This window comes from Amblyomma maculatum, chromosome 2 (assembly GCF_055883805.1).
Source record: "Amblyomma maculatum isolate TAMU_Amacu chromosome 2, ASM5588380v1, whole genome shotgun sequence".
In the NCBI taxonomy this organism is placed as follows: Eukaryota; Metazoa; Arthropoda; class Arachnida; order Ixodida; family Ixodidae; genus Amblyomma; species Amblyomma maculatum.
This window is the reverse complement of record NC_139345.1, coordinates 160969936-160989023: the sequence shown is the minus strand read 5'-3', so window position 1 is coordinate 160989023 and position 19088 is coordinate 160969936. Positions and strand designations below refer to the sequence as shown.

Here is a 19088-nt window from a genome sequence, read left to right as displayed (position 1 = left end):
ATAACTTTATTTCATGTCCGGCAGGGTTTAGCGCGACCGGGCCTAGGACTCCCACGTGGGAACGTCGAGATCGTGTCTCTTCGTCGCCATGAGGGCCTGCTGGACGGCCCAGAGTTCAACGTGAATACAAATTATTTTCAATTTTCTTCAAGCATGTCTTGCTTCTAAAGTGACGCCATCCGCACTTGAATGTTTGTCCGAAACTGACTGCAGGTCGTTGTCACAAAGCGTCACAGTTCACTATTGCAGGCTTTTCCTGGAAGATTTCTTAACTGTTGCTCTGACTTTTCCTCACCACATTACGCTGTCAGGAGCTCTCATGGGGCACACAAACTCACATTTTGTAATGTTTTCTTTTTCTAGCTTCAACTGTGCACAAAAACAGACTAACGCCATCATATAATCGAAAATAAGGCATCTCGTTAATTCCGGAATAACCTTTAATGTATGACTGGCATGTCAACTTTCAAGAACAGCCAAAGCATGTATTTCTGAAAATATTGGTACAGTTAAGCTAGCAAGATACTATGGTAAAGTTGCCCAGGGATTGTAGCATTTAACTTGTTTAAACTACTAGCAGAAGCTGACTGGTTAGTAATGGGAGCCGTTACTACCTGAGAAAGTTGCGAGTTAGTTCAAGGGTAGTAAAAAGGTAATAAAACCTACTCGCAGTTAGTAACTGCTGCAATAACTAACTTCTTAGTAACCTTTTTCTAAGATTGTAGGCCCATCTTGTTAACATTGTATTCGTGTAAAATGTTGAAATACATGATTATTCAACGCTTATTAACATTTCCGCATTCTAAAAAGATATATTCTAATTTCCAGCACTCATTTAGACAAAGTTTTAGCAACGTAGCACAATTAATCGAATTTCCTCATGATCTTCTCTGCATCCGTTATTTAGGATCCCAGGAGTAAGCATTAAAAATTTTAAGGCTTTTGACACTAATGTCTTATATGCTAATCTCTTATGCAAACTTTAGGCCATTTTAAACACTTCGCACTCGTTTGGTCGGATTGTTGCTGTTTTTGTTTTTCAACAGGTCATTGTTTCCTACCTATAATTCAACCAACTCTTATCTTGTCTCTGTATCATCGGGCTTGTCAAAGTTATATAGGCGCTTCAGGTTACGGGCGCATATATACACGCGAGTAAGAACACGAGAAAAATGCAAAACAGCAAACCGTCAAATAAGGGGGGGGAAAAAGAAATTAATTGTGCAGGCGTAAAGGCCACAAATCCTAAGCCGAGCAGAAGTGGAAACCGATGCTCTCTATCAAATACCATACAAAGTTGGGGGCACTCCATTCGAAGGTTCCTTATAACCAGCCGTTGGTGCGATCTGTTATCAATCTACAAATAGTTCATTCTTTTATTTACAATATTAAAAAATAGTACTACGGCAGAACTGCGCGTAAAAAAAAACTTCTTTACTTACGCCCGCGTAACTTCCACTGCCCATCTGAACTGATCTCAGCATAAATAATTAGCGAGTATTTCGCTAGTAGCGCATTCCGCGAGTGACAGTAAACTGTTTCTTCGTTGGGGGGACTTCCTAAATAGTTAGCATAACTCACTTTACTGCTGTAGAGCTGCACTCAGAGTAGAGCTTCTGTCAGCACACTCCAGCGATGCACACTATAGACTGACTCCTCTTAGTATACAAATACTCTTTGCGCTGTGCCAGAAGTTGCTGGAACGCCGCCTTCAGATTGACTCATGAGGCTGCCAGTGAGACCTATTGTTAAAGAAGTGTTGTGTACCCACGTACAATGCGCTGTGGGTTTGTTCATTTGTTTTTGAATTGCTATCATAAGGCGCACGGGTACGGCTGAGGTTTGAGCCCATCGCTCTTAAGTGTGACGCACCGTCGTACGTGTGACAATATATGTGTATCTGACTTGCACATTGCTTAAATTTAGTATGATAATTGTGCAAACGTTATTTCGGGACACTTGCTAGAGGAAATATTCGCGTGTAGCAAACGGAGGCGTAAATGTGGCGTTATTTTGAAAACTAAAACACCTGCCATGTCCACGTGCGCCAAAGAAAGTATGTTTAGAAGTTCGCAAGATGTGCAACTTCTAGTGCAGCCGCTTAACGTTTTCTGTGGCACCTTTGAATAAATTTACAAATTGCAATTGCACAAGTAGCAAGCATTTAAGAGGAATAAATTTTTCTTATTGAAGAAATTTTGCATATAAATATGATATATATTTTAGAACACCAATATCTCAACCAAGCACATTTCTACACGCCCGCTTGTACATACAGCAGAATATGCCACAAACACTTTTCCATGCAGCCTATTCAGATAATAAAAGCTTTCACACCCAAACATAGTTTTACGGAATTTCGATGTCAAAGCTTCAAACTAACCGATGTAGTCCCTAAATCAAGGCTTTTTTCACGCCGAATGCAGAACGTCAGCCTTAAAACTCTGGTCCATTCCCCTCAAAACATAAATGCCCAAACCCATGGCATAACCAGTGTAGGGTAGAAATTATCCTCATAGTGGTAGGATTCTTTATTACTTCGCATTGCGGCATGCAGGCCTCTTTTCCGCTATAAAGGAATCCTTGGCGCTTCCAGAAAAGCAGTGTCCTAATATTAGAAGCTTCGGGGTGCAACCAAGCCACCGCAAAAAAAGCAGTCATTCTGGCTGGCACTACACACTCGGTTGCCTTGCCAAACACGAAATATTTTTCTTTAGCCGCGATGAAAAAAAGCTTGCCGTCAGCATGGATAACGTGGCAAGCGGTTGTTATTTACTCTGCTGAATTTAAGGTGACAGCGCTGAAAGGTCAAGTTCGGTTCGAAGGAAATGAATGGGTAAAAAAGAAATTTCGTAACTGTCCCCACAGTAATGACGTCACAGGTCCATACGTCATTCGACCAGCATCGCAAAGTTCCTGCTAAGAAATACACCCCTGCGTAAGAAACAAATAATAAAAAAGGGGAGGGGGAGACAGCACGATTGTTAGAAACGGAAGCGAAGCGCCGTAAGTTTGTGGAGGAAGCCGAGCTTGAACGTCGATAGGCTGCGAGAAACTAAACGGCACTTGAAGCCACAGATGCCGAACTGAAATGTCAATGTCGCTTAGTAACAGGCAAAGAAGAGGGTGTTATCAAAGTAGCATTGTTGTAGCAACAAAATGAGGCAAGGAGTGTGCACAGCGAAGCTCGAACGTCCTCTTAATTTTTTTTATTAGTGCACAATAAACTAAAAGAAACAACAAATTTCTAATGCGATTTCATGGCTTTACGACTGCTTGCTTTCATCTAGGTTTTGCGTTTTTTTTTTACTTTAAGGCAACTACAGTGTGCCTTGCCTTGAAAGAGTAATCGACATCACCTGTTTTTAGGTTTTCATGGAAATTAACTGTTTAAAGCGGCTTCGGCTATCAGACATTCACGAAGTGAGGAAGTGGGCTGAAGGCAGGTTACACGTACTCGCCAGGATGACCATAAGTCAGGTGTAAGTCACGGCCCAAGTCATAACATATGGCGGAATGTGCTGCCGAGCAATGCACACGGCCCAAATTATGTCCAAGTAAGCTGCTTTATCCGATAAGAAGTCTTCCTGAGGGCACCACTGGTTGTTGTTGAGGTCCTTTTCTGGAAGTCTGGGCAATACGTCTGCGAGATGTATTCGCCTGGCCATGTGATCAAATTTATGGGACAAGCTTCAACTTATACGTCTGTGCATTATTGCCATGTGCACCGTCAAAGAGCAAAGAAAAGCAAGAGCACTTATAATACATGAGAGTGATTAGCATAGTATATGGTTGCACATGAGGAAAGTGAGCATGCTGTAAAGAATGGGGGAAGCCTTAAAGCGGTAAAGAAGAAATTTGGCATAGGCAAAAACGAGATGTATGCGATAAGGGACAAGACGGGCAACGTCATCACGAATATGGACAAGACAGTCAAAGTAGCCGAGGAGTTCGATACAGATCTCTACAGTAGCCAAAGTAGTCAGGACAGTATTGAGAATGGCGGTAGGGAAAAACAGACGTTCCACCGGTGACGAAGGACGAGGTCAAGAAAGCATTAGAAACTAAGAAAAGGAGGAAATCAGCTGGAAAGGATCAGATAACTACAGATTTGTTGAAGAACGTGAGGGATATCGTGCAAGAAAAACTGACCACCTTGGATACGCAGTGCCTGGTGTCATCGACGGTACCGGAACCACGAAAGAATGCAAACATTATCCTGATTCATAAGAAAGGGGACTCTAAGGATCTTAAAAATTACAGACCAATCAGCTTACTGTCTGTTACGTATAAGATAATTACTAAGGTAATCGCTAATAGAATCAGGACAGCCTTACAGTGCAATCAAGCAAAGGATCAAGCAGGTTTTCGGAAATGGTACTCTAACATCGATCACCATCAATCAGATGATAGAAAAATGCTCGGAATATAACCAGCCCTTAAACATAGCATTCATTGATTACGAAAAAGCATTTGACTCAGTTGAAACCTCGGCGGTAATGCAGGCATTGCGAAATCAGGGGGTAGACGAGCGGTACGTGAAAGTGCTGGAAGATACATATAGTGGCTGCACAGCAACCATAGTTCTGCATAAAGAACGTAACAAAATTCCCGTAAAGAAAAGTGTTAGGCAAGGAGACGCAATCTCCCCAGTACTATGCACAGCTTGCTTAGAGGAAGTATTCAGAGACTTTGAATGGGAGCAGTTAGGGATAAGGGTAGATGGAGAATACCTCTGAAATCTGCGATTTGCTGATGACATTGCCTTGCTAAGCAACTCGGGGGATGAACTGCAAATAATGATTGATGACCTAGACAGAAAAAGTAGAAAGGTAGGCTTGAAAATCAATACGCAGAAGACTAATTTAATGTTCAACAGCCTCGGGAAGAAACAGCAGTTTACATTAGGTAGCGAAGTACTGGAAGTAGTAGGCGAATATGTCTACTTAGGACAGGTAGTAATCGCAGATCCGGACCATGAACAGGAAATAACAAGAAGAATAAGATTGGGATGGAGCGCATTTGGCAAGCACTCGCAGATTATGACTAGGAGCATACCGGTATCGCTCAAGAGGAAAGTATACAACAGTTGCGTCTTACCTGTACACACCTACGGGGCTGAAACGTGGAGGCTAACCAAGAGAGTTCTACTTAAGTTGAGGACAACCCAGAGGGCTATGGAACGAAAAGTGGTAGGGGTCAAGAGAGTTGTACTTAAGTTGAGGACAACCCAGAGGGCTATGGAACGAAAAGTGGTAGGGGTAACATTAAGAGATAGGAAGCGTGCAGAGTGGGTCAGAGAAATAACTAAAGTTACTGATTTAAGAAGAAGAAATGGACATGGGCAGGACATGTAGTGCGAAGAGAGGATAACCGGTGGTCGCTTAATGTAACAAACTGGATTCCAAGGGAAGGAAGGCGCAGCAGGGGGCGGCAGAAGGTTAGGCGAGCGGATGAGATTAAGAAGTTCGCAGGACTGAAGTGGATGCAGCTAGCACAGAACCGGGTTAAGTGAAGAAATATGTTAGAGGCCTTCGCCCGGCAGTGGGTATAGTCAGGCTGATGATGATGATGAGGAGGAGGAGGAGGAAATTTTGCCCGTTGTTTAAAGTCTGGAAGTGGAACGGCCACTGAAACGAAAGAGCGAACGGTTGCAAGCATTGAAACGTTGGTTATTTGTTTGTTTGTTTTGTGGGGTTTAACGTCCCAAAGCGACTCAGTCTATAAGAGACGCCGTAGGGGAGGACTCCAGAAATTTCGACCACCTGAGGTTCTTTAACGTGCACTGGCATCGCAGAGCACACGGGCGCCTTACTTTTCGCCTGCACCGAAAAGCGGCCACAGAGGCCGGGATTCGACCCCGCATCCTTGGAAATAGTAGTAGAGCGCCGTAACTACTGCGCCACCCCGGCGGGGTGAGACGTTGGTTACGAATTTCTGAAATCGACGCATTTGACAATGCGTGTGATCGCGTGTGAAAAGTTGCAGCTGAACTTAAAACATTTGTTCAATGAAACAAGCGCCTGTGCCCAGAAGTGTTTGCAAGAGCAGTTGTCGAGTCTACTAAGCCGCTGCTTCAAAAAGGCGAAGAGCCCACTCATACTGGCGAACGTAGCAATAAAGGCGAGACAAGAACACAACAAGCGCTATCAACTGGGTTTATTGAAGGACGGCAAGGGAAATATATACAGAAAAACAAAGCCATGAAGCGTGTTGTGTTGTGTTGGTTTTTATGGAGCATGAGAAACTAAGGCAATCATGCGCCGAGAGCAAGGTTAATATATGTTTTGGTTGCGAAAGAGGAAATGGATATGTTAAATATCTGTAGTTTGTTTAAAATGCTTCCTTCTTGCAGGAAACTAAAAGCAAATACTAGGTGAACATGTGATCTTTCCCCGAAAAGTAAGGTGGAATAGAACGGGATAATATGATTGTAAAATATAGTAAAATGTTTTCTCCGTGCTGCCTCAAGTATTGAGCATGTCCTTAGAATGTGGTTTACAGTGAGAATCTCACCGCATTTGTCACAGGTCGGTTTGTTACGATTCCTCAGTAGAAACTTAAGTGTAATATCCGTATGTTCATTACAAACACGACGTACTATCACTTCCATGAAACGTTTGTTGATGCGTGTTCGATTTACATTCTCCTAGTGCGGGTTTTAAGAGGCTCAACTTTTTTTTTCTTGGTTGTCCCATATAAACTGCCATTTATCTTTCTGTTAGTGTTTTATTTGATTGCCAATCTTCACTGGATGATGAAGAAGGTCTGGACGAGTCTTCAGCTGGAGTGAAGATTGCTGGAAAACGTATCAACAACCTTAGATATGCGAATGATACCACTTTAATGGCAGAAAGTGAAATGGAACTCAAGAGACTTCAGAGAGCGAGAAGTTTGGGCTTAAACTGAACATTAAAAAGACAAAGATGATGGCGTCTTGCCCTATCAAGTCCTGCAGCATCAAGGGACAAGAAGTGGAAGCTGTGACAGATTTTCTCTTCTGCGGTTGGCCGGGTCTGGATAGGAAGGGCTGGGGCGAAGCTGCGCGGCGATATCCCAGGGCTCTCGGTCAATGCTCCTGGAATACCGTTGGCGTCGGTGCTCCGAGGCGAGAATGAGGATGACGTACCCAGCACCTCCAACCAAATGTGATGCGGCGACAAGCAAGGAGACGGCGCAGTATGGTGACAGGGTGAAGGATGATTTAAAACCTGGCCTAGCGCAAGGACTCCTCTCGCACCATCTTCTTCGTAACAATGTATGCTATTTCCTTGTCGTTTAGTGTCCCGGAAGGATTGCTGATGCATTGGTCATCCTTGCCTGTAGATGTAATGCAATTCCATTATTTCGCGTGTCCACCTCGCGTGTTCAAAAAGTGAACATCGATCGCGTGACGGCCTCGTAGAATATGTGAGCGTCATTTTGTAGTCAGTTTGTAACGAAAGCATTATTCGTGCAACTCTCACGGTGGTGTCCTACCACTTGACTTCCCATTCAGCATGTATCTACTGCTCCATTTCAAGGATAGTTAGCGATAAAAAATAAAGGCAATGACAAGTGTACCTCAATTTGTATTCCGTTAAAGGCTAGTGCAAGTTTCCAATAAAACTAGGTGTGTGTGTGTGTGGGGGGGGGGGGCAATTAAAAAAAAACAAGAAAAGTAGCGCTGCCCAGCCCGCACCACCAAAAGCACAACGGACTTAAACAATTCTAAAATAAAAGAAGGGCAAAATGAAAATTTTGATTGCAGAAAAGAAAAGGGGGAGGGATAGTGTACTTCATATCCATGGAAGTGTGAAGACAGCAATAAAGTTTGTTTTCATTTTCCTTGTACCCCCCTCCCCATCCCCCATCTTTATCCTCTCTCTCTTTTTTTTAATATTTAGGTTGCCTTCCCACTTGTTCATCTTACTATTCCTTGATAATATGCCCTTTGTGTGTTCTGGAAATGTGGACTGTGACAAATTCAGTAAAACTACAGTATTTGCATCAAATTGACTATTACTGAACGGAAGGAGAGGCGATGGTTCAGTTATACACTCAGCGTTTAATCTTTTTCCTATGGTGTCTTGTTTCCTTCTAATTGTATTGCGAGCATTTCTGAATCGTTAGTCACCACTCAGCGCTATTTTGGACAGTGTAACCACAATTTCATAAAGATGATGAAACGAGCTTTTTTTTTTCAACTTTTATGACTTAGACATTACTACTTTAAGGACCAAAAAACGAGCCTCCCTTAGGGCTTACAACACATCCGCCTTGTTGGTCCAGGGGTTGTATGGGAACAGTGGCCAGAAACGAGGTTGCTAGACCCGAGGAAAGCGAGATGATACTGACCAGGGCTTTGATGGCACTTAAAACGGCAGAACACAGGAATTTAGGTCTCGATTTTTTTTCGCCGCAGTGGAAAGATTGATCTCTAACATGTTCGGTTCCATAACGGTTTTGTTAGAAACGGTGTAGAAAATTTTTACCAAGAATTTTTCGATCAATGCATGCGCCCGTTTTTATGCAGTCCGATACCGGAAACCGTGAGCAGCGACCGCAATGACGATTTGTGGTCGACAAAAAAGACGTACCGAAAACAAATATGCCTTTCACTCGCCAGACAGTAATTATACATTTTCTGCGTAGTGTAACGTCCTTTTCAGTTTCACACTCAATGCTGTTACGACACAATAACGCACGCCATCGTCGACGAACGTTTTAGTGGGCACTGTCATTGCTTCAGTCACGAAATCGCAAACACTGTGGCGCTATCTAGTGGCAAAACCTGAAAGCATACCTCTCACGGTGCACGCAGGGATGGTTTTTATTTAAGGACGCACTGGGAGAGAGCGCAAAATATAAATTTTGGCAAGCGCTCCTAGAGAAAAAAAAGAACAATGTGCAGCTACGAAAATCAGCGATATTTTGCTGACATGCAGTCACATGGAGGGCTACACTGAAAGTACTAGGGTTTTTCCGCTAGATAGCGCCTCGGTTGTTTTTATGAGATTTTCAATTGCAAATTAAAATTGTAAAGCCTCTTTTCATTGATATTGTAGTGCTCGATCTGTACTATAGGAGGCATGATCTTTTCATCTTCACCATAATCTCATGACATATTTTGGCCAGTGTTCTGTCCCTTTAAGGAAGCAGAAAAATTCGTTGATTCGCTCTAAGGAGAAAATATTTAGCGCTCAAACTTAAGGAGCAAATGATGTACGTAAACTGACTTTGCTATTTGCATCTTTTTTTTTTTCAAGCTCAACTCATTTGGAGCGTTATGAAAGGAACTTGCACAGCAAAATACTGCATAGGTTCAACCAAATCGGAGCAGATGAATAAAAACACTCAACCCGTAGTGAGTGTTGAGCCACATTTCTCATAGGAATAAAACTCACTGTAGCCCTGTAGCCCACTTAGTGGGCTTGCGTGTGCGGTGGTGGCAGCCTGCCTGCGGCTGATGTTCCCAATTCTCTCGTGAGCCTCCTTCGGTCCGGGGACGGAATTCAAGCTTAGCAAGTTATTTATCAGAAGCTATTTTTTATTTTATGGTCGGAATAATTTGTTCAAGACGTTTATACCATTTACGATATTTAACCAATTCGAGCTTATGTCTCTTCACACCTCCTTGTGTTAGATTTTGAATTACGAGAATTTGTTCTTTAACACTGGGAAATCCTTTTAGGTAATGATCAAATATTGATGGTTTCCAACAAATGCATTCTTCGCTTTCTTGCACGCCAAATTTTTTAGATAAAAAGGAAACCGTCCATGGTCACTTCTAGCTTGTGAAGAGAGATAATTTGCTGGGAATAATTTAGGTATGTTCGAAATATTTGGAATCCACAGATAACCATATGACTGTGATGTCTGTTGTTGACTGATTATATCGCACTTCTTGATTGATTCTTTACAGAACTCAGAAAAATTAGACAGTTTTGTTAAGTTGATGACATTGCCACGTTTGTCGATAACTACAAATGCTGCTGCCACTTCTGTGCTTCCAGATTCTTATCCGTCTGTATACATTTGGAAGTCAGAGTGAACAACCTTATTAACCCTGCTGGGGTGGCGCAGTGGTTACGGCGCTCGACTACTGTTCCCAGGACGCGGGATCGAATCCCGACCTTGGCGGCCGCTTTTCGATGGAGGCGAAAAGCAAGGCGCCCGTGTGCTGTGTGATCTCAGTGCACGTTAAAGAGCCCCAGGTGGTCAAAATATCCGGAAACCTCCACTACGGCGTCTCTCATAGCCTGAGTCGCTTTGGGACGTTAAACCCTATAAACCAATCCAACCAACCAACAACCTTATTATTATATACTATTTTGTTTTTCAACTGAATGCACAGTCGATCTGTCCACATCACTAACAATTTCGTTTACAAATATGTCTTTTCCTTCCCATTTTAAGACGCTGTCAAGTAAAATTTGTCATTGCTTAGATAGAGAGGCGGAATATTGAACACGACATTAAAAGTTAAATTAGACATTGTTCTAAATGCTTTACATATTTTCGAAATAGGAATGCATTGAAGAAATTATTTTCTTAATATGAGAACGTGATCAGTTTCAAATGAAGGAACTATATATAATTAATCTATACAAGACTAAAATATAGTAGTCGTAAGTGTGCAAGTGTCATGCCCCTGATTGTTACTAGTAAATTTTTATTACTATAAGTTTATATTTGCACTTTTTTCTTGAAAATATTTCAAGTGAGGGATGAAAGATAACTGTTCATCAAAACAACAGCTACGTTTTCAGTTCATTACATCGTTTAAGGTTTTTCCCTTTTATTATTTACCTAGCGGGGATCTTTTTTGTTTTGTAGGCGTTTCCAAGAAGTAAAAATTGACATTGGTTAGAATTGAAAATTCTCGTTCATCTGCTCACTGTGAGACAAAATATAATATTAGTTAGCCACTTTGTTCTAACTCCCTTCTAGAGTTACCGTTGACAAAGCTGATGATATCATAATGATATCATAATGATATCATACGCAAATGCTTTATATCAAATTGTGTTGGTGTACACCCTTTTTCATAGTTAACAAATCATTATATTCTAGAGAACGCGCTCCGCAATGACTGCTGTGGTTATCCTTTTTTGAGTTAATATTGTCAAAAGCAGATTCCCCAAACACCAAAGCAGGTAAAGACGTTAACAATGTACCAAGCTCTGTGCCAACGTCTAAATGCAAAACCGCCGAACCAAACCATGCCAAAGAGTTGGTGTTTTCGCGCGGTTTATTCGGCTTAATCGGAATTAAACACCTGCCAGTGTTACTCCATAGCGTAAAGATCTTGTTCCGCAGAAAGAGAGCCATTGTGACCTGGCGCCGCGCCAACAGTGCACGCACGCAAAAGTGAAACCGCAACGGCAGCCCGCCAAGAGGGCTAATCAACGCTGTCTCATCATAAGCTTAGGTGTGCGCCCTATTTTGGGTCACTGTTTTTCAATACCGATGTGGCAGTGGCGGCAGCTTTTTGGTGGAAAGAGATGTATGCGCTATGGTGTAAAAACCAAAATAATTCCAAAAACACGTTATGAAGCCATTTTGTGGGATTCCAGCCGCGTTTTCATTGAAAGCCGGAACACTCTGCAGCCAGAGCTTTTTATCAAAGCCACTGCGATGCCTGGTGCAACAAATTGTTGAAGGGAACTTGCGCAAAAGCCGTTTCGCACTCGTCTTGACGTACACAGCTTCATCTGTCAGTGCCGGTGGCTTCGCATTCTGTGTGTGATGACCGGATATTTCATACTCACTGGACCATAGTGAGTTCGAGAATAGCATTACACCATACGAATATGTGGTCGTTTTTTTTTTTTTTTTTCAACTTTCTCTTAGCAAGCGGTGGAGGAAATTAGGGGGCCAAAGAGAAATTCCTGGAAATACCACTTGGGCATGGCTATAGATATGTTGCCTCTGCCCATATCATCAACTATCAATTCCGGCGACCCAGTGCTGCGCTCATCGTCGCTTTTGGAATACGTCTATGGCTGTGCTGAGCGTGTGACTGGCAGCCGCTCGAGGGCACTAAAATATAAGCCACGTGGTTTACTTGTCGATAGCAACCATTAATTACACCAACATGAAAGCAGCCGTAGATACTTCTGTAAGCGCCGTGAAAAATTCAGTCTCCTTAATACGAAACCACGTGATCACAAGACGATCAAGCGAAATTGAACTGGCGATTGCCAAGAAGGAAGAAATAGTCCCCAAACAAAATGGTCCGAACAAACGACCGTGGGGCACGGTTGCTTTTATGGCAATGCTATTTTGCAGCATAGGCTATAGCATTTAGAGTTGAAGGCGGCTCTCGTGTGGAACACCTAGACAGGAATGGAGGCAGTGCAGCCTTCATAAAATTTGCAGGCTCGCGATCTTCTGTTCTGAGCATGCGCGAATGTAAAAGTGCGCCGACTTCCGATTATGGCCTCCATGATAGTCAGAAGCTTTACATGTATTCAAGCAATCATTGGGCAAGTTCAATTTCCAAGCCTCACTCGACCCGCACATTCGATTTCTCGGGAAGCCGACACTCTGCGCACATCAGCACAGCTGCAGGGAAGGGAGCGCTGTTCTGGGGAGATGTTGCGTTATACTCCATGCACATTCTGGTTATCTTCCTTAAGGCGACATCGGGATTTAAACATTTAGACACACGCCCCACAGTTGGTATCTAATCGACTGCAAGACTTTCGCATTCTCTTTTTCAAGCTCACTACATACGAATGCGTCCACAGCCGCAAGCGCTGATTATTTGTTCGCTCTGTTCTTACGTGCTTAAGGAGTATCGTGATTTTTTTCTACGCGCAGAGCTGAAAGCCTAACAAGCGAACCACTCTGTGGTGGAGCAGCTAACGCATATTGTAAGTGCTTGTGTCTGTACGTCTCGCCTTTCTTCTCTTTGTCTTTGCGCTAAAAAACTGCTACATCAAGATGAACTATAAACTCGCCCAGCAAGCAGTTTTGATATTGTAAGTTGTTTTGCAAAAGCTTCATCTGCTTTTCTATATGTGCTGGTGCAGTGACAATACGTTAACCTTTGACAAACCACATGAGCTGCAACAGCAAACAGACTTCACCAAGTTGTTTTGTCGAACGCTTGGCATTCAGACATATCGTTTTTCGATTGCGGAAATAACCGATTGATTGGTGCCTCTGTTAACTATCCTTAGCCTTACGCACCTTAGTCAGGCGGTAAAAGTTTACGCAGCGTCACTGCGAAAGGACTGCGTAGTGGTGTCAGATGGTTCTGATGGCTTGTTATTGCAGAATAAGGTGGACAGGTACTATAACAGGAGAGTAGCCCGACGCTGCCCCTGATAATCTGGTCATGTGACTATGACTCTGCTTGCAGCCAGAGCGTACAGCCGGAACCTGTCAGCAAGTAGTCAGTGAATGGAAGATCGAATATGGCGTCTGAATGAAACGCAACGCTGACAAGGGAAACGGTAGTTCCGTTGCGCTATCCGTTCGCACAAAGGTTGTCGTATTATCGCTCATGCGCAGAACAAAAGCTACATCACGGAGAGGCTAATGTCTGTTGTGAGTTTCCTGACGCATTGAAGCCGCTCTGCCCTGGTCACAGTGTGACGTCATGCAACAGGTTATGGGCGCATAAAACGTAAAACACGAAAAAATAGCGTACGGGCACGAACAAGATTCGAGCTCACGGCAAAACTCAAAATCATCTTTCCTGTACACTACGTCAGACAAATAAGCCACCACCGCTGTCTTATCTTGCACGTGTTAACACAGCCACTATATCGTGCTGTGCGTCCCCGTCTTCAAATTCCACAAGTGCTTACTCAGTCGCAAAACAAAACTGCGCAGCACTTGCATCGGCAAGTAAAATTTTGAATGCGCATGGCCGCATCCTTTTGGGCAGCCTTATCGCCCCGCAGGGCGCCAGCAACTTCAGAGACTTATTTACACGTCGCTGTTGAACACAGAACGGAGACTACCACCTCCGCTCATTGTTTATATCCGCAGTCTTCTACCACTCCACGAATTTCGGCGGCAAATGCCAAATAACTCATGCTGGTTGATGCCTTAAGCCTATAAGCATAGCTCTACAAATTTGTTATTTTTATCCATAATATACTCTAGGGCACGGGAAACGATAAAAATTATCGGTGACAGTTAAGCTCCGCCTGTAAGGGTATGATGTGATAGCGTAGTCTGCCATCCCGGTTATAAAGTCCCGCTTCAAACAAGTGGTATGAATGTGCCTGCGTGGCGAAAGGGTAACGGGAATTCAGGGATCCCAGCAGGCTGATTTTGATGTCACTCTCGTATATGAAACAGAGGCCCGAGTTGGTAACTTCTGCCAAACGGAACGTCAGGCAACTACTCGTATGTCGAGTCTGTGCACAGCAATATCAGCTTTGTTTTTTTTTTTTTTTTCAATTTTCCACGCGGCACTTTGGCATTACGACTAGACTGTAACAGAGATGCCGTTTTATAGTGCACATGCAAAGGAAAACTAAAGCTTGATACTATGTAAGACCTTAATTGGCAGTTTATGACGCTGACCAATAGATGACGAGCAATGATCACGTGTGACACCTGTTGCAGGCCACGAGTTGCGAACGTGCTGTCGGCGGGGTTAGGAAAAGCAAAGTACACAATAATCCTCGAAACACTGACAAGGCCTAATTCACTCAACAAATACATAATTCGAGCTATAAATGGAGGCTATTTGGTTCCAACGACAAAAATGACTCAAGAGGGGTGGTCGCACTCGGGCAAACCCGCTGGCTTCAATTAATTGTATTGCTATCGACCGCGCATTTTCTCAGCTAACTCAGAGAACGATCCCGCTGAAGAATCAGCACGGTAAATCGACGACAGAGCTATATAGGCCGCATTTAGTAAACATGCTCACCGTGGAAGCAATACTGATACAGAGTTTCGCTCGTTCGATGTTTGGTTCAAAAAATGCTTCGATCATGTCCGCTTGTTTCATAACAGGCACGGTCCCTGAATGATAAACGCTGCGATTACCACGCTGTTAGGCCGACCGCTTCAAGCACTTCACTTCTTAAAAATGTTTTATATGCACCTCGGAAACACAGTTATCACACAAGTCGTATTTGTGCATATCTAATGGAAACCGATGAAGAGTTAACACTGCATGATATCATACCTCTCGACAGACGAGCACAGAGTTGTAAATCAAGCCACATCTTTTGCTCTGGTTGCTACTGCATGACTTCTTACAGATGACTTTTTGTGCTTGGAAGATCGCGACACGAACCTGCTATAGACCGTTTTACCGAGAGCAACCAGGAGAGGAGGAAAATACTCTCTGATCAGATTGATAGCGCCGGCTCATGGTTGCCAATACCGAGTAGGCTGTGCATTCGTACGCTTCATGCATAGCACAGCGCCTTTGCACCTCGGTTTATTGTCGTTTGAGAGCCTTAAATACCTTTATTAGCTCCTCTTTTAGTGCTAATGTTATCGGGACAGCAGTGCGTATTCGTGGACTGCACAACAAAATACAGAGAAATTGCAAGATGATTGCAGAGAGCGTGTGCGGGAAGCATGCAACGACAGTCCGAGGGCTGCTGTGATATGTTTCTGCTTCATCGCTTTCCAGTCTATCCTGATTTAATTCGCCAATGAACGTTTTGTGTAAGCCAGACAGACTTAGTACCAATGACGGGCTCACGAATGTGGTGCCCAGTTTACTTACCCCGCTGTAGTAAACACGCACGCCGGGCAGGCCGTGACTCCCGCAAGCCCTCCGCGCCAACGATACGGTAAATCATTCGCCAGCGCCAGAAAAGCGTGCTAAAATCTGTTCTTCACTTAAATAATAAGCCGATAGAAAAAAAAAGCTCTTTTTTGCAGATCTCTGCCCATAGCGTGTTGTTGGAAATGGATATTGCAATACAAACAAGTTTCTCAACACAGCCAACTGCCGCTGGTGCGGCGCGCCCCTCTGCACGCTGGCTCCGCTGCTAAAACGTCATCGAAATTTACAACTTCCTTTTACTGATACAATAGGATCGGCAGTAAGGCAGTTCCACGAGAGACCATTTACTCTAGTGCTGAGCAATTACAAAGCGCCGTTGGATATGTCTTCGATGCGAAACAAAGCGCTCGGCGAGAGCGCCGTCGTCCGCCGCGCCAGCGTGCTACGCCGCTTTCGTAAGCGCTGGTGTATGTGCTGCAAATTTGTCGTCTTCGTTCATGGTGCGGCTGAGAGCGCACGTTTTTCTGTTTTGCTCAACAATACGTCGTGCAAGCGATGCTGCTACGATGGGAGGGAGATAGGATGTTGCTGAGCCGCCGGACGTACACCAAAGGCGGCATAAAACCGTCGAACGGATGGTACTTTAGACCCTACTTTTTTTATGTGCTGTTTTTTATCCGTGATTTAACTTGAAAGAACACATTGTTCAAGCAGGAAAGCTCGATCGTATGCTTTTCGCACTCGGTCGCCGGCGCACAACAGAAACGCGTGCATTTCACAAGCTCGGCACGCGATAGCAGCGGTTAGCGGCGTAACCGCGGTGAACGCTGCGCTTGCCTTTAATGTGAAATGAAAGCAGCGCAACATCGAGTATAAATGTACACTGTCGAGAGGAAATATACGGCATGACATGGGTCGCACTTCACGTTAAATCAATGCGGCGATGACTGGCAAGCTTCTTTCGTAGGGTTATGTATTCCGCGCTAGGTAGCTGCCCATACGGCTCATTCATTGTGTGTTTGTGTGTGCAGTTACCATTGCGATTATAAAATATAATTGAAAATACATGTATCGTGAAAGATACAACAGATACATCCTCACAGGTAACCGTGACGAGTTCAGCCTGCGGAAGCGGAGCGAAGTCGTTCGCAGCCGCCCCGGCTGCTGCTGCTGTTTCCAACAGCTGCCGCCGTACCAAGCGGATGATATACTGTTTGTTGGCGCGCTCAAAAAAAAAAAACAGCACCAAGGTGTCGGATAGCTTTCACGAGCACCAGGAACCAGCACTTTTATTCTGCCGCGTGGCAGCATCAACACGCATAGCACAGCCCAAGATGGCATCAACAGAAGCCGGAGCGGACTTTCCCAGTTTGGCTCATACGGGGCGCCACAATCAAACATGGCTTCGCCCAGGCATCTAAACTAAAATCGTCTATAAAGCGCTTAGAAGTTACAACAGCCAATTCTCGTCCTTGGCGCAACGACAATTCATGGCAGTTCAGCAGTGCAGAGAGAGATGGCGGCTGCTGCCTGAGCTTGAGAGTATGCGCGAAAAGGTATAGAGTCGAGAGTACCATATTATGATCTGTAGCGTGCTATTTAGTCTAGTTCACTGTAGCTCATACTAGTACGCAGCCTTGCGTCCGGAGCTACTAGGAAATGCGGTCACCTTGTTTTCTTAGTCCATTTAGCCGGAGGATATTCAGTTAAAAACTTTAACAGGACACCTGAATATTCAAAGAAACAGAATAACGGCCTGGGGGGCGAGTTGCTGCATGGTGGAATTGAACGGCGGCGCAACACGGAAACGGACACAGAGTGGTGTCCCCTTCTTGTCTGTGTCCGTTTCCGTGTTGCGCCGCCGTTCAATTCCATCAAAGAAACATAGAGGCTCGATGAGGCATGGCCTCGCGTTTCGCCTGAATCGATTTCCGCTAGTGGGACGCAAACCATGTTCTCGGGCTGACCAGTTGAGTACCCTACAACCTGAGCACGGTGGATACATACGAGCTAGCATGAGTACCGATGAATGCGAATAAAACCCATGCAAAGCAAAAGAGCAAAGTATTCTGAAGAGATGCTGCTAATTGCCACACAAGAAGAGATAGGAAAGACCAAGTAGCCTTGTGGCAGCACAAGATACGTTATTACGGCTCAGTCACTTTGCCTACTAACTGCCACGCAACAGGTTGCCAAATCTGACCGGGTGGCGGCCGTACCATTTTCAAGCGATCATGCCATAACAACTGGGCATTCAATTTTTGGCGATGTAAAACGGCCAAACGGCCGATATTGTTTCCTGAGCTCACGCTGCAACATGGCTTTAAGTATGTTTTTTTTTTTTTTTTTTCACACAAAGCGTCAACATCGTTAGTGATAATATTTAAATATTTGGCGGAATAGACCAATGAATTTTTTTTTTCTGTTTCCTTTTGACAGTGATGACTCTGCTAGTGTCTCCTGTTCAAACTTCTAACGATTCTAAATAAGAAATCTAAACAATCGGTGCCTGTTTTATGCTTCGAGAAAAACATTTTTGGGCGAGCTTGTTTCGACCTTCCTCTATTGCGCAATAGTCCTGGACATCGCCCATCCAAAACATCCTATTGCAACTATACCGCGACGGCTAAAGATATATAGCACAAGAATTGTCTGTACTTGCATTTGTCGAAGATTTCCCTTCACACTTTCGAGCGGTTTCAGCTTGGCCATGTTTCCTAGCCCTGGAAGCCTGAAGCCGAAAGCGGTGTGGTGTCGAAACTGCAGTTCAACCACTGAAAAGACAGAAAGCAATATGAAGACAGGAAACATAACGGACAATACAAAAACCGGCATGACAGTCGAAATTACCAGTTTCCTCTATTATCGCAACAGCCTTTTAAACTCTAGTACTCGCGCCTACTGGAGTTTCAGCGCAACAGCTTGTGCAGCCCGCGTGTTTTGCGGGATCATCCTTTTCGTCGACCGCGTGTAAACGTGTGGAAGCGAATGCACTCAACTAGGGCACAACGTCGCATCCTTGTCAGCCCGTGCTATCACGTTCGTATATCAGAGGCGACTCTTGATAGGAAACACAGCAAGTAGCCACCGGGGAAGATATATGCGTCAGCCTCTTCAACGGCTCTTTCCACCCCTCCGCCGCCACCTAGACATTCCCGGTTTACGTTTGGACGAGTGGCAACTTACCTGGTACTAACGCGAAAGTTAACCGTCAGCCACCATCGAGACGGAACTTATTCGCTATCCGGCGTAAAAGGCTGCTCTTACAGAAACTGTGCATTGATATCCGGCTGATGCTTTGGCATGCCATGAAAACTGTTACGCATTTGGAAAGCATCCTCAGAAAATCTGTGAGGTTAGTATTTAACTCTTATAACTGACTTCTTATAAA

At 44.1% G+C, this 19088-nt stretch overlaps 1 protein-coding gene across 3 annotated transcripts in view; it reads right to left on the bottom strand.

Moving 5' to 3' along the window:
• The window catches only part of LOC146200310 (carbohydrate sulfotransferase 4-like), a 99406-nt gene extending 80737 nt beyond the window's left edge, over positions 1–18669 (bottom strand). The window contains exons 1-2 of one of the 3 annotated variants that reach the window (XM_084595484.1): positions 18548–18669; positions 18360–18471 (exon numbers count right to left, since the gene is read on the bottom strand). In XM_084595484.1, the coding sequence (XP_084451610.1) occupies positions 18360–18409 (50 nt within the window). In that variant the 5' untranslated portion in view covers positions 18410–18471; positions 18548–18669. Of the gene's footprint in view, positions 1–1581; positions 1727–18359; positions 18472–18547 lie in introns of those variants that run through there. The other 2 variants (XM_084595489.1, XM_084595490.1) reach the window with 2 other exon arrangements.
• Between the last annotated feature and the right edge of the window lie 419 nt (positions 18670–19088).